This window comes from Papio anubis, chromosome 12 (assembly GCF_008728515.1).
Source record: "Papio anubis isolate 15944 chromosome 12, Panubis1.0, whole genome shotgun sequence".
In the NCBI taxonomy this organism is placed as follows: Eukaryota; Metazoa; Chordata; class Mammalia; order Primates; family Cercopithecidae; genus Papio; species Papio anubis.
In genome coordinates this window covers 109,660,382-109,682,752 of record NC_044987.1, presented here as the reverse complement: position 1 = coordinate 109,682,752, position 22,371 = coordinate 109,660,382, and the positions used below count along the sequence as shown (strand labels likewise).

The window sequence follows — 22,371 nt, the reverse complement described above, 5'->3', positions numbered from 1 at the left end:
CTTCTTCAAGTAGGCTGTGGTGGTTCTATAAAATATGTCCACAAATTCTTTGAAACTCCTCCCGTTACACAGTGGAGCCTAATTCCTCTCCGTTTGAGTATGGGCTGTACTTAGTAACTTATTTCTAGTATATAGAATGTGGCAGAAGTGACAGTGTGTGACATCTGAGGGGAGGGGGGGTCATAAAAGGTATTGTGGCTTTAGCTTCTACCTCAGATTACTCACTCTAAAAGAAGCTACCATGTCCTGAGGACAATCAAGAAGCCCTATGGAGATGTTAATGTAGCAAGGAACTGAGGTCTCCTATGAACAGCCAGGAAGGAACTGACACCTCTTGCCAACAGCCATGTTAAGTGAACCATCTTGAGCACAGGTTCTCCAATGCTAGTGAAGACAATGCTAGTCATGGGTAAAATGCCAAACAGCATTGCATGCTACAGAGAAATCTTTCATGAAAGCAAAAGTCAACTGAGGTGGCTTACTTCCTTGTCTTATTTTAAGAAATTGCCATAGCCACCCCAACCTTCAGCAACCACGGCCTTTATCAGTAAGTAGCTACCAACATCGAGGCAAGACCCTCCATCAGGAAAAAGATTAAGATTCACTAAAGGCTCAGATGATCGTTAGCATTTTTAGCAATAAAGCATTTTTTAATTAAGGTATGTACATTGGGTTTTTAAAGACATAATGCCATTGTACAGTAGGCTATAGCATAAATATCACTTCTCACCATTTTACATAATAGATTCTTGATAAACATGTATTGAGTTGAATCCCCTGCAAAAAAAAAAAAGTTTAATAGTTTGCCAAAGCATAACTTTCAAAAAGCTAAATAAAAATTATTCTCTTTCAATTATATTATGAGCATGTGTCAAAATATTTATTTATCTTATTAATGAAAAGAAACAGCAAGGTGGTGAAGCTGATTCAAAGGAGGATACAAGAAACTATGAACTATATAGAGTGGGGGAAAATGCTGAATTAAGACTCAAAAGTTAAATATAACACTGGTTAATGTTCTGTGTGGCAATAAAACTGTCTCCTTTGAGATGATCTTTCCTACCAAAATGAAATTATTTCCACTGGACAAAAATAATTTGCAACTTGCTAATCTTCTATAAACTAATATCTAACTTTACTGAGTCTGGTCTCATTAATAATAAACACTAAGTCAAACAAGGTTACCTCTCTGTAGAACTTTAAATGACCTTTAGGCAGGCTTGTTAGATAATGCTCTTATTACAACACTGCAAGGCACACAACAATCCTTTTTCCTTATTTCCAAGTTTTGTATAATTTTTCTAAACGGACACATTCCCACTATCTATTAGTGAGCAATAAATGACTCTAAAACTTTGTGGTTGAAATGTACATAAATATATAGCCACATGTGGTGGCACATGCCTGAAGGCTTGGCTACTGGGGAGGCTGAGGTGGGGGAATGGCTTAAGCCCAGGAGTTTGAGGTGGCAGTGGGCTATGATTGCACCATTGCACTGCAGCCTGTCTCAAAAAACAACAAACAAACAAAACAAACAATACAATTTGTGGCTTAAAACTACAACCATTTTATTCTATATATGTATACATATATATAAAATACTTCTATGGGCCAGGAATTTGGGAGCAGCTTTACTGAGTGATTCTTCTGCTCTACATGGCATGGAATGGAGTCACAATGTTCGGCTGGTAGCTGAACAGGTGTGAAGAGTCCAAGACAGCTTCATACACATACTTGGTGTCTTGACTGGGATGGTTAATAAGCTAAATACAGCTGGACCCACCTTCCTCTTTATGTAATTTCAGCAAATGTGATCTCTTCAGCAAAGCAGCCAGGTATTTTACATGGACTTACACTGCCAATCTTCTTAAAGGTGACCCAGAACTGGCAGAGCATCTCCACTTCCATATTCCATTAGTCAAAGCAGTTATAGCCCAGTCCAGAGTGAAGGAAAAGGGAACATAGATCCTACCTCCCAATGGGAGAAGTAGCAGGGTGTGCTGGTTTGCGCCTGTAATCCCAGCTATGCAGGAGGCTGAGGCCAGGAGTTCGAGACCAGCCTGGGCAACAGAGTGAGACCCTGTCTTTACAAAAACAAAAAATAAATGAGCTGGGTATAGTGGTGTGTACCTGTAGCTCTAGCTATTCAGAAGGATGAGTCAGGAGAATCTCTTGAGCCCAGGGGTTTGAGGCTGCTGTGAACTATAATCACACCATTGTGCTACAGCCTGGGCAACAGAGTGAGACCCCACCTCTGAAAAGTAAATAATAAAAACTAATCAGATAATTATTAAATGTGAGAACTGTCAAAGAATTTGTGGCCATGTTTAGTCCATCACAAATTTTGCCTTGTAAACAGTTATTTTTATTATATGGGTAAATCTTTTCCCCTAAGATCTGTTGCACTAAGGGTTCCCATTACTTTCTGGGAGGTTTGTCATAACTTTTTTCACTACATGAGAAATGACCCTGGGTGCAGCCCACTACTCTTTTCTCCCTCTATAACCCTGCAAGCACTAATGGACAATGCAGGGTTTCAAAGTGTAGTCACAGAACTAGTAGCATCGGCATAATGTGGCAACTTGTTACAAATGCAGATTCTCAGGCCTGACTTCCCTCCTACTGAATGTGAAACTCTGGGGATAGGGCCCAGTAGTCTATGTTTTCACAAGCCATCTTGGCAATTCTAAATGCATGCTAAAGTTTGAAATCAGTGTTTTAGAGATGTAAGTTACTTGATGAAAATATCTGAAACTAGTCTCACAAGAAAGTAAATTTTATGTCATTTTTTTTTTACATTTAGAAAAGAAACAGGCCAGGTGTAGTGGCTCACGCCTATAATCCCAGCACTTTGGGAGGCCGAGACAGAAGGATGGCATGACACCAGGAGGTCGAAGCTCAGTGAGCTGTGATCATGCCACTGTACTCTAGCCCAAGTAACTGAATGAGACCTTGTCTGGTTTTAAAAAAAAAAAAAAAAAAAGTAAAAAAGAAACAATGCATAGTCTGTAAATACTATAATGGCTTACAGAACCTCCAGAAAGCACAGATAATGACAAAGAAAGCTGGTGTGGTGGTTTTTCTCTAACTGATGGCCTTCCTCAGTGGTCAATAACTTTTCCCATATACTTGGCATGCAGGAGACACCTCCCTTCTCCCACCCACTCAAGGGACACTTCCCAGAGACGTCATACCTTATGTCTAAAGAACCACCTGTGAAAAGAACTGGTACCTTCTCCATCTTAATAATGGGCCTATTAAGCAGCTCAAAAAGTGTGTATATATATATACATTATTCTTTTTTTTTTTTGAGATGGAGTCTCACCCAGGCTAGAGTGCAGCGGTGCGATCTCAGCTCACCACAACCTCCATCTCCCGGGTTCAAGCAATTCTCCTACCTCAGCCTCCCGAGTAGCTGGGACTACAGGCACGTGCCACCATGCCAGGCTAATTTTTGTATTTTTAGTAGAGACGGGGTTTCACTATGTTGGCCAGGCTGGTCTCGAACTCCTGACTCTCATGATCCACCTGCCTCAGCCTCCCAAAGTGCTGGAATTACAGCCGTGAACCACCAGCGCCCAGCCTAAAAATACATTATTCTTTTAAAGGGACTTTCAATCTCCCTCACAGACAGGTATATAAGAGAAAACGGGAAATTTTGCTGATCCTGTCTATGACACCTTGTTTTCTGCTCCTTTAATTCCTGCTCTACAGCATTTCTTTCCTTGTACTTTCTTTGGGTTTATTTTATAGTTAATTTATATTCAGCCTTCCCTATTTTCGTTCTCAGTCTCTCGAGTAGCTGCTGGGACTACAGGCACAGGTGCACACCACTAATACCAGAAATAATGCCGAGCAGCTAATAAAAAAAATTAACCCAGCTAAGTTTTATATTTTTTGTAGAGGCGCGGTTTCGCCATGTTACTTAGGCTGGTCTCCAACTCCTGAGCTCAAGCAATCCACCCAGCACAGCCTCCCAAAGTTCTGGTATTACATGCATGAGCCATCACACCCATCCCCTATTTTATTATATAAACTGTTTTGTCAGTGTCCTAAAAGTTTTGATATATTAATACATTTATCACTCAGTTGTAAATATTTTCTGCTTTCCATTATTTTCTCTTAAGTAGTCAATGAATTAGAGGGGTTTTTGTTTTGTTTTTGTTTTTGTTTTTTTTGAGAGGGAGTCTGGCTCTGTGGCCCAGGCTGGAGTGCAGTGAGGAGATCTCAGCTCACTGCAAGCTCTGCCTCCCGAGTTCACGCCATTCTCCCACCTCGGCCTCCCGAGTAGCTGGGACTACAGGCGCCCGCCACCATGCTCAGCTAATTTTTTTGTATTTTTAGTAGAGACGGGGTTTCACTGTGTTAGCCAGGATGATCTCGATCTCCTGATCTCGTGATCCACACGCCTCGGCCTCCCAAAGTGCTGGGATTACAGGCGTGAGCCACCACACCCATCCTAGACGGTTTTTTTTTGTTGTTGTTTTGTTTTATTTGTTGAAAATTTAAGACTTTTTTTCCTAATCTGTTGTTACTATTGATCTTATATAATAATCAGAAAACATTATTTGCAAGATCAGGGATCAGCAAACTCTGTAAAGGGCCAAATAGTAAATACGTTACACTTTACGGGACACACTGTATCCATTGTAACGACTCAATTCTGACTTTATAACATTAAAGCAACCAAAGACAATATGTAAATAAATAAGGTTGGCTGTATTCCAACAAAGCTTCCCTTACAAAAACAGGTGGCTGGCCAGATTGGGCTGTGGGCCACAGCCTGCTAACCCTTGATCTACATGGCACCAATTCTTTGGTAATTATTAAGAGGTACTGCTACTTAGTACTTGATATTTTATAATGTTCCATGCATGTTTGAAAACCAATAAATCATCTTGTCCCTAGTCTCCTCCACTTCTTTAAAGTTCAGGCCTGGCCCATGTCAACATTTGCTTTTATCTTGGCACAGTGATTAAGACACTGGGCTTTTAACAATCAGACAAATCTCAGCTACTAGCTTTGCCACTCGCCATTGGGTGGTTGGAGGCAAACTACTTAATGTCGCTAATTCTCAGGTTCCTCAACTATAAACTGAGAAAATAACAGTACCTACCTCATGGGGAGCACATAAGGAAGGATTCAATGAGACAATCCGTATAAAGCGCCTAGCAGAGTCCCAGGCAGCCTTCAATCGTTAGTAGTAGTGTTAACATCATGAGGCAGGTGTAATTATACCCATTTTACAAGAAACTAAGGCTTAGAGAGGTTTCGGTAAGTCGCCCAAAGTTTCCTAACCAGTGACAAAGCACTAACTCCCACCCAGAACTTTTCTTCACAAATTCAACGTTTCCCGTACTCAAACTGATGCAGATACACTAACATTTAGGAGATTTACTGTATGCCATTCCGAGGCGAGGCTGCATTTTAAGACGCCCAGGGAAGAAACGGATTGCGAAATCCACAAGAATTCACTCTTTGTGGTGCAAGTTTTGTCTGAAGGGAAAGGGGCAAGAAGGGCATGGAACGTGCTAGAAGTAACAAACCACCCAACAGAATTCTGGAACCAGGGGTCCGCAGCTTCTAAGCTGGACACATTCCTCTCTAAGGAAGTGGCGTCACCCAGCGGCGCATCCCGGCCCGAAGACCCTGCTGCTGCGTGGCCCGCAGCCCATGGCCGTGCTGCCCTTCAAGGCTCTGCAGCTCCTCGCGCCTGATGAGCCTGGCGCCTAAAAATACCACCCTAGTTAAACCTCCCAGAACCTGTCTTCGGCATTTCAAAAAAAAAAAAAAAACGGGCGCCGTCATCGTTTAGAGCCACATAAATCACAGCCCTGACCTGCTGCGGATTCAGCAGGCGACGAGCTACTGAAAGTGGCGAAGAAGTCCGCCCCTTTCGAAGACGAGCAACTTTCCATTCTTTTTCCCCTGCGCAAGGCGCAGATCGTAACGTGGAGACCCCCGAGCAACCCCAAGAGTGAGTCGGACGTTGGAAAAACAGCCAGGGAATCTCCATGTTTCCCAGCCCAGGCTAAGCCCAGGATTCTTCAGAGCCATACCCTGTGACAATCACAAGGGTTTTCTCCGCCTCGCGGGTGACGGAGAACTCGTGACCTGCCCCTCAGCTCCAAGCCGAGCGCCTAGCGGGCGCGGAGAAAGAGGGGGCGGAGCTGCAAGCCCAGATCACCAGGCAGCCGACAACGGGCAGCGCGTGCGCAGTCTCTCGCCACGGGACCTCCTTCCCGCCGCTGAGACTAGGAAGCAGGACGCCAAATCTGTCCCTGCGCAGCCGCCGCCGCCGGGCACCGAGCCGGGTGGCCGCCCTGCCTGAGGCGCGCCTGCGCACGTCCCCACGCACGCTCCGGCGTACGGCGGCGGCCAGGGGTCGCGAGCCGGTTGAGGACCCGCGCGCGGAGGAGCCGGGGAGTCAGCGCTTCTTCCCTCCCTCCCCCTCTCCCCTCCCCGCTCCCTGCCCCCCTCCCCAAGAATGTTCCGCTACGAGGTGAGCTGTTGCGACCGGAAGTGACCCCTCCCTCCCTCCCGCGCCCCTCTCCCTCACTCCCCCTCCGCACGCCGGTCCCGTGTTCCTGCGGGGCAGGGGGCGGGCTGGGGGAGTCGCAGGACTTAGCTGGACGCGACTGGCCTGGGGTCGCGGGTCTAATTCTAGGGTTGGGAGCTGGCTTCAGGGGTCGAGACAGTCCCATTAGTTGTCGCTGGGGAAAGTTGGCCTCCGTTTTGGGGTGGGGAGGGCCCGTTAAGTGCTGTAATCAGACCACACCCCCGCCCCCACCCCTAGAGGAGCCATCGAGGGTACAGTATTGCATCTACCTGGGTGCTTTCCTTGAGTAGGAGTCACCCGGGAATTCCCAGAGCCGAGTTTCCCGCCCTGGACCCGGAACCACCCACCACCCACCTCCACTCGAATTACACTGACACACACCCCATTCATACAGGCTACCTTCAGGTCAAGGGGGCCTGGGCGTGCCGTTGGACTAGGGCCCCAGCCCGTTTACTAAACAGGGCTCCGAGTTGGGAGGGGGGCGTGTCCAGCAGAAGTTCCCTCTGAGCTAGTGCTGGGAGACGTGGGTTTGGTGAAGGTCCCGGGAATGTAGCAATAGCAACAAACAGTGCTGACCCTGTCACCAACTCACTGTATGACCTTGAGCGACTCCTAATCTCTGGACGTAAACTTTCTGGGTTTGTAGCATGAAAGAACTGATGTAAATGATCCTATTTTTAATTGAAAAAGCAGTGATTTGGTAAAGTAGATCTTTGTGATTTGGAAGGGAGTGCTGCTGGAAGTTGCCTTTGATACGAAGGCAGCTGCATGCCTATTTGCATAAATTTGGAAGGGCTCTGGCAGGAGAAGAATGCCCTTTGACCTAATCTTTCTTTTGTAAACAGGGTAGCTAAGAGGTAGCCAGGCAAGGTGTATCACAAACGTATCTACTGATCGACTATGGAATTCTGATTCCGAATTTTTGAAAATTGAGGACAGATATACTTAATAGGAATGATCCAAGACCAAACCGAAAGGAAAACTTGGAGAATAAATCAGTTGAGTAAAATTGAAGTGAAGTTAACCTACCTAGGATGTGGTGACCTCTAGCCTTTGTTCGATAATCTGTAATCTTTGCCTGCTTTGATCATCACAACTCTCTGCCATAGTTGGTATAGTCCCTGCATTACGATATAAGAGACTGAGCCTTACAGCCTAGCACAGAGCCTTAGACACAATAGGTTGTATAAAGGTATTTGATGAGCTAATTAGAAATTTTCTGAGTTGCCCATGTTCACACTGACTGTAGAAGTGGAGCCAGAACTTGAACTTGTCATATCACAGCTTTTCCAGCGTTCATTTTATTGTGGTTGAAGACCTAACTTTAATCACTAGAGTTTAGGCCTATAGGGAAGATAAAAAAGATGGAAAATGAAGCCAAAGCTTTGAAAGGAAATAATAGTTGAAAACATGACATGAATATAATGAGAAAGATGAGAATTTTGCTAGAAAAGATACATAAAGATACAAGAAAATAAAGGGTTCATTATTAGTTGTCATCACTTTTCCAACCAGTGATATAAGGGAAGTTGTGGACTTAATTTCTTGGTTGCATGAGGAACTGCTGTTAGTGGATTCTTGATAAAATAGAGAAATGGAATGCTGTGAGGTGGGGCGAGAATTAAATAAGGAATAGGAAATAGAAAGTGAAAGAAAGTTGATGAAATCTTCCAGTGTCAGAAATTGGGAAGTAGAAAATGCCATCTTTACAAAAAGTCATAATGAAGCAATTATGTTCATTGAGAAGGTAAGATGAACATTTTTAGAACCTTTTTAAAATGAGGGTGTGAATTTCATGAATAACTGATGTCTTTCCTCTTTTTTTAGTCTTTGGAGGATTGTCCTCTGGATGAAGATGAAGATGCATTTCAGGGACTGGGAGAAGAAGATGAAGAGATTGATCAATTCAATGATGATACATTTGGGTCAGGTGCAGTTGGTAAGTGACATCTTTCTCTTATAATATCATCTTGGCTTCTTGCTCTTTTCAAGTGCTGTCTTTTAGAAGTGCTTTATCTTATTAGGGGTAACCTCATTCACTAACTTGGCAAGATATTCTTCTATTCCTCATCTTAGTCAGAATGTTTCATTCTTCACTGGAAACAGCACCTATCCTGATCCTCTGAGTATCTTTTTGCCTCACCTATAAAATCAGGTATTCTGTAAGCCTTGCCCCTTCCAGCTATATGATCTATGGCTACAGGTTGCCCCTATGAGGGATTCAAATGTTTAGAGAAGTAAACATTTAAGAGAGATTAAAAGTAATCCTAAATGAGAGGAATTTTTATTTGTATGACATATAACTTAAGGAAAACTAGTGTACTAGTAGAAAAGTATGTGGGTGTATGTGTTTTAAAATTTAGTCTATCACTAGTATATTATATAACTTTGCAACTTATAGTATCTTCAACAAAACGTAAAGCTTTTTATACCAAGAATTTTGGGGGTCAAGAAAGGTCTCATAAGTTAGAAAAGTATGCACAGATGAAATTTTGTTCATCCCTGGATATAGATACATATTTTTTATTTATTTATTTATTCTTTTTTGAGATGGAGTCTTGCTCTGTCACCCAGACTGGAGTGCAGTGGCATGATCTCAGCTCACTGCAACCTCCGCCTCCCAGGTTCAAGCAATTCTCTTGCCTCAGGCTCCCGAGTACCTGGGATTATAGGCACCTGCCACCACACCCAGCTAATTTTTGTATTTTTAGTAGAGACGGAGTTTCACCATGTCGGCCAGGCAGGTCTCGAACCCCTGACCTCATGATCCACCTGCTTTGGCCTCCCAAAGTGCTGGGATTACAGGCCTGACCACCGCGCCCAGCCTGTAGATACATATTTTAAGAGTTGGGAAAAGTTTAAAACCTAAAGAGCCAAACTAAGCTTACAGACCACAGGGTTATAAATACCGAGATGGAAAATTTAGAAAGCAAGCTTATAACGTTCAAGAACACATGTTACTTAGAACAGGTGTAGAACAAGTGGAGTAATAAGTTAAAATTTAAACTTTTAAACTATATACACATACGTATACATATGCATATACATATACATTTGATTTGAGACAGAGTCTTGCTCTGTCACCTAGACAAGTGCAGTAGCATGATGTTGGCTCGCTGCAGCCTCTGCCTCCCCAGTTCAAGCAGTTCTCCTGCCTCAGCCTTCCAAGTAGCTGAGAATACAGGCGCCTGGCTAATTTTTGTATTTTTTAGTAGAGACAGGGTTTCTCCATTTTTGGCCAGGGTGGTCATGAACTCCTGACCTCAAGTGATCCCTCCTCAGCCTCCCAAAGTGCTGGAATTACAGGTGTGAGCCACCGCGCCTGGCCAAAACTATATATTTTTAAGCAAATGAATAGGTAAGAGTCAATGCAGGTATGTTTGCTTAGACTTGGTGCTGGAAAGCAGCAATAAGAGTGTTTATGTTCAAATGTATAAATATGTATGATTCTTTGGAGTCGCAACACTTCTGTCTGCAACAAATGCTCCAAGTTAAGTCATAAGGAAGAAGAGAAAATTTAGCAATAGTTGGTAATCCCAAGATGTTGAATATCAAAAACAAATAAGAGACCTTAAAGTATTATAATGGTCACTGGTTTTGCAGTGACCTAATACATTTATTAAAGCTTAGACTGAATTGAATAAACTGGCAAAAATGAAGGTGTTTTAATATTGTCAGTTATTTGTAAAATTCAGTAGAGAACTAAAACTTTGTTATGATTAGAAGCAGCAAGAAAAGTGTCGAAAGTGGAAGCTAGACTCATGATGGAAGGGAATCAAAGACCTTTTGGATTATAGGCATGGGTTGGCAGATGAGATTGTCCAGGAGGATAACTTGATCCAAGATGCTATTATCTCTCTCCGTGGAGATCACAGGCAAAGAGATGTAGAGTGGAATTACAAAAGCAGGAAACTGATGTGAATTGCAAATTATATTTGGAAGGTAGTTTAGTGATGATCAGTAGAACACAATAAGCTATTTGTGGTAGCTCAAGCCCACAGCTCTCAGCACTTTGGGAGGTCAAGGCAGGAGGATCACTTGAGGCCAGGAGTTCAAGACCATCCTGGGCAACATAGTGAGACTCTTTCTCTACAAAATTTTTTTTGAAAAATATCCAGGCATGCTGGTATGTGCCACTTAGGAGGCTGAGGATCCCTTGAGCCCAAGAGTTCAGGGCTGCATCAGCTATGGCGGTGCCACTACATTCCAGCCTGGGTAACAGAGCGAGACCTTGTCTCTAAAAAGTTAATTATCAAGTAATTTAAAAATAGAATACCATAGAAGCTACCAACACGTGCTTGTTTATAGAACTCTTTTTCTATTAAAATACTGTACTGAATGTTAACCATTTTTTCAACAAGTTCCTCAGTATTAAAATGAATTAGCTAGAATTGATTTATAGACATTAAAATGAGGCAGCATTGACTTCCAGAGTGCTATGGACAGTCTTTTTTTCCTGAGTTTCTATTTTTTCTCGTAAGATGGGAATAATATTGCCTTCAAAGGATGTTAGAGTGTCCAGAACTGTATTTTATATGACGGGGAAGAAGGAAAGTGCACATGTGCTGAAAAAGCCATTAGGTTTACACAGTAAAAGAACAGGTAGTACAAAGTAAAGGCAATGAAATGGCGTATGATTAACCCACTTTGTACCTTAGGGCCAAAGGGTGATTAGAAGGACTTTTTGCCCAAGAAAGTTTATAATGGAGAAAAGATTTCCAAAGGTGAGCCCTTTCCCTTGAGAGTGTAATGTACTTGAATTGTAAGCTCTTAATTCTTCATAACAGCTTGGTGTAAATACTATAAAAAGAAAATTGTTTTCCAAGTCAACCTGTGACTTCTTTGATACTCGTCTGCAGGTTGATACAAAGCTGGTATAGAGAGTTTAAATCTAGAGGTGAAATGTCAGACTTTGACATTTGTTTTGATTTTATGATTTTTACTTCATATAGTGGGCATCTTGAATAATAACTGCTAGTACAGTGGACATTTTAGGTCATTGGCTACAAATGGTCACCTTTCCTTAAGAAACGAGTCACTCTCTTCTGCATGAAAAATGTTTGCATCATCTAAGAGCAATAAATAGTGTTGCAGTAATCCCAACTCCTTCTCTAAAAATAAAAGCTTACACTTAGCATGGTGCTTATTATGACTAGGCACCATTCTAAATGTTTTACATATATTGTTAATCCTCACAGCAACTTTGTGAGATAGGTACTGTTATTATCCTCATTTTAACAAATGAGGAAGAGTGACGGGTTAAGTAACCATAAATATAATTACTGTAAAGTACTAGTTATGTTAAATAGTTTTTGGGGACTCTTTGGAAATCTCCTGCCTCCACTTGGAAGAGATCACCCTCCTTCCTACCTCTCTTGTATTGATAGCTACTATAGTCTTTAGAGATAAAGATTGCCTTGAAATTAAATCACTTCTACTTCTTTTTTATTTTGTTTTCATTCAAAACTATACCTGAGACAGGCTTCAGGGGTTGTTATTACAAGTATAAGTTTATAGAAGCAGCCAGAAATTCAGTAACACACATCAAGGGTATAGGTTAGTTCATTATTACAGATAGTCTCTTTCCCTTCATTTCTCTGTTACTCTTTTGCCTACCTTTTATCATTTTGACTAATAATGGACTCAGGTCAAGCCCTGGCATATCTAAGTAACTATATTTTTAGGTCATTTGAAAAAGATACAGGGTGAAGTATTCTTTTGCAGTAAGGGCATAAGATCTCTAAAATACTACTTCAGATAATTTTTGCAAGAGTAAGAAAAATCTAAAATGATGATGATAGTATTTTATGGCATAGATTCCTTTGCTTACGTGTGTGAAAATGTAACATTCAATTCACCAGCGATCTATTCTCACAGAATATGGCAACTTAACCAATATTTTAAAAATATTATTATTAAGGGGAAGTAGATTATCCATATTTGATAGGATTTGGTAAAGTTAGCAAGCATGAATATGGGAAGTAGTGTCAGAAGCATGCAAATTAGAACTCTACTGCATTAGAACAAATCCACTAACAAATTAACTTCTTAAATTTGGGAAATAAATGTTTTTACAAATCCCTCAATTCAAGATGATAGATTCTCACTCTTGTGACATTGCTAAGTTAGTAAAGTTACAAAAAACAATTTATCCTGTCTCAGCTTACTCTTCCTTACCAAGGATGACACAAATATGAATGTCACATTTGGTTTTTAATTACATTCTTCTTTAAATATTTTCTTTCAGATGATTAGTCATTTAAATTAATATTGTAATTTTCATTTAAAGTGGATTTTTCCATTTTTTGGAGCACATCAGGATAGACTTATCAGAGACCATCATCATAAAATAGCTACCTTAAATTCTTTTTTGTAAGATGACAATTTAGGAGAAGAGTGTCACCTGACTAGTCACTCAGGTAAGAGGAAGCTGTTGGGTAGGCAAAAAATACCACATAATTATAAAGAAGACCCAGGTCCCGGAGGCTTAGGTAAGGATATTTTTATAGCTTTTGCCTGCAGCCTTTATCCTAGTGATGGCAAAGTGATCCTTAACTTAAGGAATCCCTTACCACAACGAATACACTCAAATCTACCACGGTGTCCCCAAACTAGACAGTGGGTCCTGTGATACCAGAATTATATATTTGAAAGTCCCACTTCCCACACTCTGCGGATCACTAGTATTATGTGATACCTTGTTGTATGATAAAAAAATACATATAGCAAATTTTAACTGTTAGTATAATCTGATTCTAAAAGGAAGTTAGTCTATTTAAAGTCACATAAACTGTTAAGATATGTATGATGTTCATTACAGTATTAATTATTATATTGGAAAATTGTAAATAATCCAAATATTTACCAGTAGGGGATAAATTACATTATAGTTTAGCAATAAAATATAATCTTATGTAGGTATTAAAAAGAATGAGATAATACCAGTAGTTATGCCTGTGTGCATGCATGAAAAGATGTCCAAGACATATTGCTTAAGTAAAAAGAAACAAGTTAACTTTATAAACTTAACACAACTTAAAACTATTTAAAACTTAACACAGCTGTGGAATTATGGGGAACTTTCACTTAAGTGACCTGTGTTTGAATTTTTTAACATGTATTTTCTTTGAAAGCAGAAAAGAGAAAGTCCTGTTTCTGTGTTATGACCTATTATCCCTGTCTGTTGAATTATATAAAACATGTAACTAAAAAAGAATACCATATAACATGTACAAAATAATACTTTTTGTGGATTAGAAAGTAGTGCATATTGAGATGAGGTAAAGGAAGAAATAAAATGAAAGGATTATTTAGGAGTAGGAATGAGGAGGAAGAAGTTTCACATTTGAATACCTGAAAAGAAAGGCCGGATGCGGTGGCTCACGCCTGTGATCCCAGCTCTTTGGAAGGCCGTTGCGGGTGGATTGCTTGAGCCCAGGAGCTCAAGACCAGTCTGGGCAACACGGGGAAACCCTGACTCTACAAAAAATACAAAAATTAGCCTAGCGTGGTGGTACAAACCTGTAGTTCCAGTTACTTGGGAGGCTGAGGTTGGGGGATCACCTGAGCCCAGGAGGTCGAGACCACAGTGAGCCAGATCACGCCATTGCACTCTAACCTGGGCGACAGTGAGACCCTGTCTCAAAAAATAGAAATAAAAAAGAATACTAAAAGAAGCAAAACTGTGAGTACAGCTTTCCTGATGGAAGCAGAATGGAATAAGATTGGAGAGAACTGGAGTGAAATGTGATGGAAGTAAGGTCTAGCTCCACAGCAGCTGATAGAGGGTTCTGAAGATTGTCATCTGTGCTGTAATGGGATTCAAAAACAGAAAAAATGATGCCAACATACCAAATGCAAAAATAACCTTAGTGTCAGTGCTACAGACTTTATAGTAGTGTGCAGTAATAGCAGACATAGTTAAAATAAAAAAGGAAATGCCCCTTCCTCTTCCCCAGCCTGTTTTCAGCACAGCAACCAGAGTGATTCTTTTAAAAGTTAAGCCAAATGAAAATTTTCATTGGCATAGTGGCCCAGAATGAGCCCCCTCCTCATGACTTTTTGACCTCATTTTCTTCTACTCTCCCCACCGTGCTCATTCCATTCCAAACACAGTCCTCCTTGCTGTTTCTCAAAACCGTCAATCTCTCACCTTAAGGCCTTTCTTTATACTGACTGTCCCTCTGCCTGGAACCGTCTTCTCCCAGATACCCAAATTGCTAACCCTCTTACTCTTCAGAATCTTTGCTCAAATGTCATCTCAATGAGGCCTACCTCTGACCATCTATTTAAATTTGCAATCTGCCTTTCTTCCTTTATATTCCTATAGCAGTTTCATCTTCTGGTATAGTATCTAATTATTATGCTTATTGTCTATCTCTCTTTCCTGCTTGCATGAAAGTGTTACAAAGGCGGAATCTCTGTCTTTTTGTACACCAGTGTATCCCATGCATCTAAAACAGGGCTTGTCACATAATAGATGCTTACCAAATATTTATTGAATGGAACAAATGGATTCAAAAGCATGTAAAGAATGTGGCACTTATAATCTAAAAGAAAGTTGTGTGCTAATGCTATGAGTTTTAACTTCCCTTTAAAGTTTTTGCTTGAAATGTCATAGAATCTCAAAACCAACTAGTAGTACTATACATATCTATCACCAGTTTAGGAAACAGTTTCAGAATATAGTTTGGACATTATTGATGTTTTAAGCTATTAATTCACATTTTTAAATTTTATTCCTGGTATAATGTTATTTGCTTTTAATAGTAAAAAGCACGCTTTTATGTCCCTTAGTTTAAACCTTATATCCTGTTTCTAAGTGGAAACTTAACTTTCTGCCTATCTTCTGGAATTATTCATTTGGTTAACAGAATTGTGTAGGCCGGGCATGGTGGCTCATGCTTGTAATCCCAGCACTTTGGGAGGCTGAGGTGGGTGAGGTGAGTGGATCATTTGAGGTCAGGAGTTCGAGATCAGCCTGGCCAACATGGTGAAACCCCAACTCTACTAAAAATACAGAAATTAGCCAGGTGTGGTGGCGGGTGCCTGTAGTCCCAGCTACTCCAGCTACTCGGGAGGCTGAGGCAGAGAATCGCTTGAACCCGGGAGGTGGAGGTTGCAGTGAGCTGAGATCACGCCACTGCACTGCAGCCTGGGCGACAGAGTGAGACTCTGTCTTAAAAAATAAATAACAGAATAATTGTGTAAAACTTTTTCGTACCACTATGAACTATTTCTTACATCAACTGTGTCATCTTATAGATGATGATTGGCAGGAAGCACATGAGCGCCTGGCTGAATTGGAAGAAAAGCTACCAGTGGCAGTTAATGAACAAACAGGCAATGGAGAGAGAGATGAAATGGACTTGTTGGGTGACCATGAGGAGAATCTGGCAGAAAGGCTCAGCAAGATGGTGATTGAAAATGAACTAGAAGATCCAGCTATCATGAGGGCAGTGCAGACCAGGCCAGTTTTACAAGTAAGTAAGTTACTCTGATTTGAGGACTATAGCAGACTAAAAATTAAAGTGAAGTATTGAACTTTGCCATTTTATTTTATCTATTCTAATGAGAGATTTACATGTGCCAGAGAAAATTGATAATATATTTCCTGATGATAGCAGTTCTAGAGATAAAGTTGGGGAATAATATATATTCTGGAGCCCCATAATTTCTTATTCTAAAGCAGCTTGAGGCTCTTTTGGAACCTTGCTCCCCAACAGCAGATAAGTCACCCAGAGAGTATACAACATTTCAGACTTTGTGTGTATGTTTTCCTTTTTTGTTAGCCCCAACCAGGAAGCCTGAATTCCAGTATCTGGGATGGATCTGAAGTTCTGAGGCGAATCCGAGGACCACTGCTTGCTCAGGTATTAAATACTTTCTCTTTATATAAAATTTCTAATATCCAAAAATTTTAAGTGGGTTCCTGTTGTCATCCTTTCCTTACTGAAGGGATTTATAGGTCTTTCATTTGCTAGAATTATGTCAACTACTGCATCCAGCACTTAGCTATGCCTTTCTTTAGCCTCCAGGGTAAAGGTTGCAAGGGAGCCATTGGAATTTAAATTTGTTAGTGTATGATTATGATTTGAATCACTTAAGAAGTCTTTTCTGAGCCAGGCGTGGTGGCTCACGCATGTAATCCCATCACTTTGAGAGGCTGATGCGGGCGGATCACTTGAGGTGAGGAGTTCGAGACCAGCCTGGCCAACATGGTGAAACCCCATCTCTACTAAAATACAAAAATTAACCTGGTGTGGTGGTGGATGCCTGTAATCCCAGCTACTCAGGAGGCTGAGGCAGGATAATCACTTGAACCTGGGAAGTGGAAGTTGTAGTAAAGCAAGATCGCGCCACTGCACTCCAGCCTGGGCAACAGAGTGAGACTCCATCTCAAAAAAAAGCTGGCCGGGCTGCGGCTCAAGCCTGTAATCCCAGCACTTTGGGAGGCCGACAGGCTGGGATCACGAGGTCAGAGATCGAGACCATCCTGGCTAACACAGTGAAAACCTGGCTCTACTAAAAATACAAAAAATAGCCGGGCGGTGGCGGGAGCGCTTGTAGTCCCAGAAGCAGGGAGGCTGAGGCAGGAGAATGGCGTGAAACCTGGGAGGGCGGAGCTTGCAGTGAGCTGAGATCCGCCACTGGTGACTCCAGCTCAGCGACAGTGCAGACTCCCTCTCAAAAAAAAAAAAAAAAAAAAAAAAAAGTCACTTCTATGCAAAACTATAGACAGAGAAGTCATCAGTGTTTACTAGTGGTTGGGCATGGCAGGAGGAGTTAACTGCAAAGGAACAATACAGTGGAATTTGTGGGGAGCGATACAGCTGTTCTTGCTCGCTCTCTTTTTTTTTTTTGAGACCAGGTCTTGCTGTGTCAACCAGGCTAGGCACTGGTACAGTCATAGCTCTCTGTAACCTTGAACTCCTGGGCTCAAGTGATCCTCCCACCTCGGCCTCTTGAGCAGCTGAGACTACAGGCACATGCCACCATGCCTGGCTAAGTTTTTTTATTTTTGTACAAATGAAGTCTCGCTGTGTTACCCAGGCTAGTCTCAAACTCCTGGCTTCAAGTGAGCCTCCCACCTCAGCCTCCCAAAGCTCTGGGATTTCAGGCATGAAGAGCCACTTACTTACCAAACTCAGAGAACCATATACCAAAAAGTAAATTTTACTATATGTGAATTAAAAATAAAGTTTAAAAATTTCTTAAGGTGTTTTTGGCATCTGTAGAGATTACTAAAACATATCAAGTTAGTTAATTTCTATTTTATTTTACCACTTCCTCAATTAGGAAATGCCTACAGTGTCTGTATTAGAATATGCCTTGCCTCAGAGGCCCCCCCAGGGTCCAGAAGATGATCGGGACCTTTCTGAACGTGCATTACCAAGGCGGTCAACTTCACCTATCATTGGCAGTCCTCCTGTTAGAGCTGTCCCCATAGGCACCCCACCTAAACAGATGGCTGTACCCAGCTTCACCCAACAGGTACCTCTCATTAACAAGCACACAGCCCAGGATATTGGGAATCTGGGCAAAATTATTTGGAAAATTGGTGATGTTGGGTGGAGGGTGGAAATTTTGGGTAGGCATTAGATTAGAAAGAAAAATAGCTAGTTAGAGGATAAATTAGTACAAATAAGAGACACATTCCCTGATACCCTTTGCTGCTGCTATTGCTGCTGCCTTTTAATTGGGGGAGAAAAAATGGTAGTTAGCCACATTTAGCACATATATCCTTTTTAAAGTGTTTTGCTGGCTGCCCAAAACATTGTCAGAGAGATAACTGAAAGCTGGGGGGAGTGGGAACACACAGCATTGTCCACATCCCTTTTTACCTTTAAGATATCCCTGCTTTCCCTAGAGCCTGTGCAGTCCTGTTCCATAGACTTTCCTCCACCTGAAACCAGCAGCTGAAAAGGAAGGCCAATTTGGAAGGTATGGGGGGAGGGTGGTGTTGGTATGGCCTAGTTAGGCTCAACATCCTATGAAATGGTGGAGTCACAATGTATCACAAAAGTGCTGAGCATGGCGGCCATATCACAGGGGCTTCAGAATAGGACTTAGTTAATCCTCCAGCTTTCTTATCATTCCTTCTCCCTCAGTGCTACCAAAATATATCCTCTTGGAGAGAATTTGCAAGTCAGAATATCTGCTGGTATCTCCCTCAGACAGCATGGAAGGGTGGGGATAACTGGAGAATTAGCTAAATCTTCCTCAGTTAATGCTGACACTGTACTTGATTTGTGAGAGAAAGTGGCCCAAGGTTCTGTATTTGAACCTGTAGCCATAGCAATTTGCTTAGAAGTAGGGCTTTGCATTGAGTTCTGTGTCTCTACCAGTACTTGAGGGGAGGGAGTGTAGGTGGAAGAAAAACTGATTTCATTGAGTGTAGTTGTATATATGTTTGTCCTGATAGATTCTGTGTCCGAAGCCTGTCCATGTTCGGCCCCCAATGCCACCTCGTTATCCTGCTCCCTATGGTGAGAGGATGTCTCCAAACCAGCTCTGCAGTGTCCCGGTATGTCACTTTAAGCCTCACAAAAATGTGCAGTATGTATTTTCTGATCGCTATTTGTATGATCACTGCCAGTATTTAGATTTGCTGACATCTCCTAAATTATACCTATTTTTTATAATCTCCTTAAATTTCTGGATCCAATTGTCCCAAGGTCAGAGGACAGTTGTTTCTTACATCAACTCTTTTCTTATCTTCAAAAATCTAAACTGATTGTGATCATCTGGTTCCTACCGTTTCAGTCCCACATTCTACTGCTTTCTTTTTCATGTCACATGGTCATGGTGTTTTTGTAATTCCTAGCGTTACTCTTTTTTTATATTCCAGAACTTGACTCTGTAATTTGAGAGTTATTATACCCAAGTTTATACTGCATTTCTGCTGAGTTTCCTTATTATTATATTGATGTGCCCCCTGTTTTATAGCATATTCTTTTTTTTTTTTTTTTTTTTTTTTTATCTTAGAACTCTTCCCTCCTGGGTCACCCTTTTCCTCCTAGTGTTCCTCCTGTTCTCAGCCCCCTCCAGAGAGCACAGCTTCTTGGAGGAGCACAGGTAAGCCTGTGATTAACCCTACTCATAAAGAACTCTCCTACTTTCCTAAAGTTCATTAGATGGTAGCCCCTTTTTTGCTGTTAATCACTACTCTTATTTTTGCTTTTACTTTTTCAAATAAAGTTATTGATGGAAACAGTATTCACCTTTCTGTAGACAAAAGCAAAGGGACTTGCTAATTGTCTAAATCTAAGATTTTCCTCTTTGTAGCTACAGCCTGGACGGATGTCTCCCAGCCAGTTTGCACGGGTGCCTGGATTTGTTGGTAGTCCACTTGCTGCCATGAATCCCAAGTTGCTACAAGGGCGAGTTGGGCAGATGCTTCCCCCAGCACCAGGCTTCCGTGCCTTCTTTAGTGCTCCACCCTCCGCTACACCACCTCCACAGCAGCACCCTCCTGGCCCAGGACCCCACCTGCAAAACCTAAGGTATACAAAATCAATGCCACTATTTATCAATTATCAGCCAAGTCTCTTGATTGTGGATGTGTAGTTTTATAAGTCTCTTGATATTTGCTAACTAATAAATTTTAAGATGTTATTGGATCCTCAGGTTGACAAACATGGAAATGTTTGACAATCTCCAGGCTTTCTTGTGAATCACATTTTTCTCACATTACCAGAAGGTATGGAATAGAGCGACAGATGCTGAAAAGTCAGCTAATCTTCACACTAGCTAAGTTGTTTGCTTTTATCCTCTGGTTTTATAACAAAAGGGGTTCAAGTTCCTGTTTCGGTGAAGTTGTGTTTTATTACATATCGTATTGTGGCAGTCAGGATTTTCAAGAGACACCTGAGAACCAGTAGAGGAAAGAGAGCAAGAATGTTCATGTGAGCAAGTTTTATTTTAAGAAATCGGCTCATGTGATTGTAGAGACTGACAAGTTCGAAATCCGTAAGACAGACCAGCAGGCAAGAAACAGTTTTTAAAAGCTCAAGTTGCAGTCTTGAGTTTGAAATAAGTATAGCAGGTCAGCAGTCAAGGCACTCAAGCAGGATTTTTGTGTTCCACTCTTGAGGCAGAATTCCTTCTTCTGGGAAACTTTAGTTTGTTATAAATGTTAATCACATCTTTACAAAATACCCTCACAGCAACATCTAAGCAGTGTTTGACCAAATAACTGGGTACTAAGGCCTAGTCATATTAACTATCACACATATATCTTTAATAATATTCCCACATAGTTGAAACTGAGTATGTTAAACCTACTTAGAGACTTCTGTTAAACAGTTAAAAGCAAAGAGAAAAAGAATTATACTGCTTTACTCCTAATTCACTCAGATTTCATGATCACCCTTTTAGAACTTGGTCTTTGTGGAAGATATGTAAAAATATGACTATCTTTTGCTTCTAAAAGGTCTCCTTAGAATAGACTTTTTTATTTTTTTATTTTTTTGAGACAGAGTCTCACTCTGCCTCCCAGGCTGGAGTGCAGTGACCCACACGATATCAGCTCACTGCAAACTCTGCCACCTAGGCTCAAGCGATTCTACTGCCTCAGCCTTCCAAGTAGCTGGAACTGCAGGCGCCTGCTACCACACCCAGCTAATTTTTGTATTTTTAATAAAGACAGGGTTTCACCATGTTGGCCAGGCTGGTCTTGAGCTCCTGACCTCAAGTGTTCCACCCGCCTTGGCCTCCCAAAGTGCTGGGATTACACACTGCACCCAGCCCGAATAGACTTTTGTAGTCCCTTAAGTTAACCTGTATGAAGTTATCCTGTACTGACAACATTCTTTAAAATTTCAAATCATCAGGATGACCAAGCTGAGAACCTCTGTTCCATTTTTCTTAGATCTCAGGCCCCAGTGTTTAGACCGGACACAACTCACCTTCATCCACAGCACCGTCGACTCTTGTATCAGAGACAGCAACAGAATAGAAAGTAAGTACTCATCCAACTCCTTTATGGCTTCTTAATTCAGCTTTTAATTTTGACAGTGTAACAACATGCTATTTAGTTGTTTGTTTTTTTTGTAAGTTTACTTCGTATCCGTAAACCTGAATGTATTATCAACATGTAAATATGAAAAGCATAATATTGAGTAAAGAAGCAAGGAACGGAATTACATGTACCATTTATGTAAAACTAAAAGGCACACAGAATAATACTGTGTAATATTTAAACACAGACACACAAGTAATAAACGTACAAAAACATTTCAGGGAGGATACATACCAAGGCATGATAGTGGTTCCTCTATGAAGGAAGAGAAGCTGGAAACTGGGTCTAGAGGGGTACAACAGGGCCTCTGTCAGTGTAACACTGTGTTAATTTAATATTACTTTAAAATATTTGAAGCAAATTCAACCAAATACATTTTTTTCTATTAGCTCTAGATGATGGGTAAATGGATATTTATTATAGTATTTGCTGGGCTTTTTCTCTGAATTTGAAATATTTCGTGATTTTTAATGAGTTTAAAATATTTATGTAGACTTCAGAGCTAAATCGCCTGTGTCAAAATCCCTTAGTCCACCACTAGATGTATGGCTTTGGACAAGTTACTTGATCTCTCTTTGGCGTCGGTTTGTTGTCTTAAGTGGGGAAGAGAAAACTACCTACCTCACAGAGTTATTCTAGAGCTTATACAAAAGTCCACAGGTGAATATGCTTAGCATATGGAAAGGTACTCAGATCTTAGTTTTATTTCTTGATTATTTATTACATAGCTCTTTCCTCTTAAATTCTATTAAAACTTAGTTCTTTTTCACTCCCCTTTTAAGAAAAGCAA

At 41.1% G+C, this 22,371-nt stretch overlaps 1 protein-coding gene and 1 long non-coding RNA gene across 7 annotated transcripts in view; one reads left to right on the top strand and one right to left on the bottom strand.

Moving 5' to 3' along the window:
* Positions 1-627: 627 nt before the first annotated feature.
* LOC108581901 lies at positions 628-6,106 on the bottom strand. The gene is made up of 2 exons (XR_001894756.3): positions 5,117-6,106; positions 628-777 (listed from the first exon to the last, which is right to left on the bottom strand). It is a non-coding gene; the product is annotated as an uncharacterized LOC108581901 (long non-coding RNA).
* Positions 6,107-6,310: 204 nt separating this feature from the next.
* Positions 6,311-22,371, top strand: part of PATL1 (PAT1 homolog 1, processing body mRNA decay factor) — a 33,139-nt gene continuing 17,078 nt past the window's right edge. Inside the window, exons 1-9 of one of the 6 annotated variants that reach the window (XM_003919677.4) lie at positions 6,311-6,502; positions 8,387-8,498; positions 15,824-16,041; positions 16,351-16,431; positions 17,858-18,052; positions 18,984-19,085; positions 19,547-19,636; positions 19,847-20,064; positions 21,432-21,521. In XM_003919677.4, the coding sequence (XP_003919726.2) occupies positions 6,488-6,502; positions 8,387-8,498; positions 15,824-16,041; positions 16,351-16,431; positions 17,858-18,052; positions 18,984-19,085; positions 19,547-19,636; positions 19,847-20,064; positions 21,432-21,521 (1,121 nt within the window). In that variant the 5' untranslated portion in view covers positions 6,311-6,487. Of the gene's footprint in view, positions 6,503-6,652; positions 8,307-8,386; positions 8,499-15,823; positions 16,042-16,350; positions 16,432-17,857; positions 18,053-18,983; positions 19,086-19,546; positions 19,637-19,846; positions 20,065-21,431; positions 21,522-22,371 lie in introns of those variants that run through there. The other 5 variants (XR_002516971.2, XM_021925705.2, XM_021925702.2 and 2 more) reach the window with 5 other exon arrangements.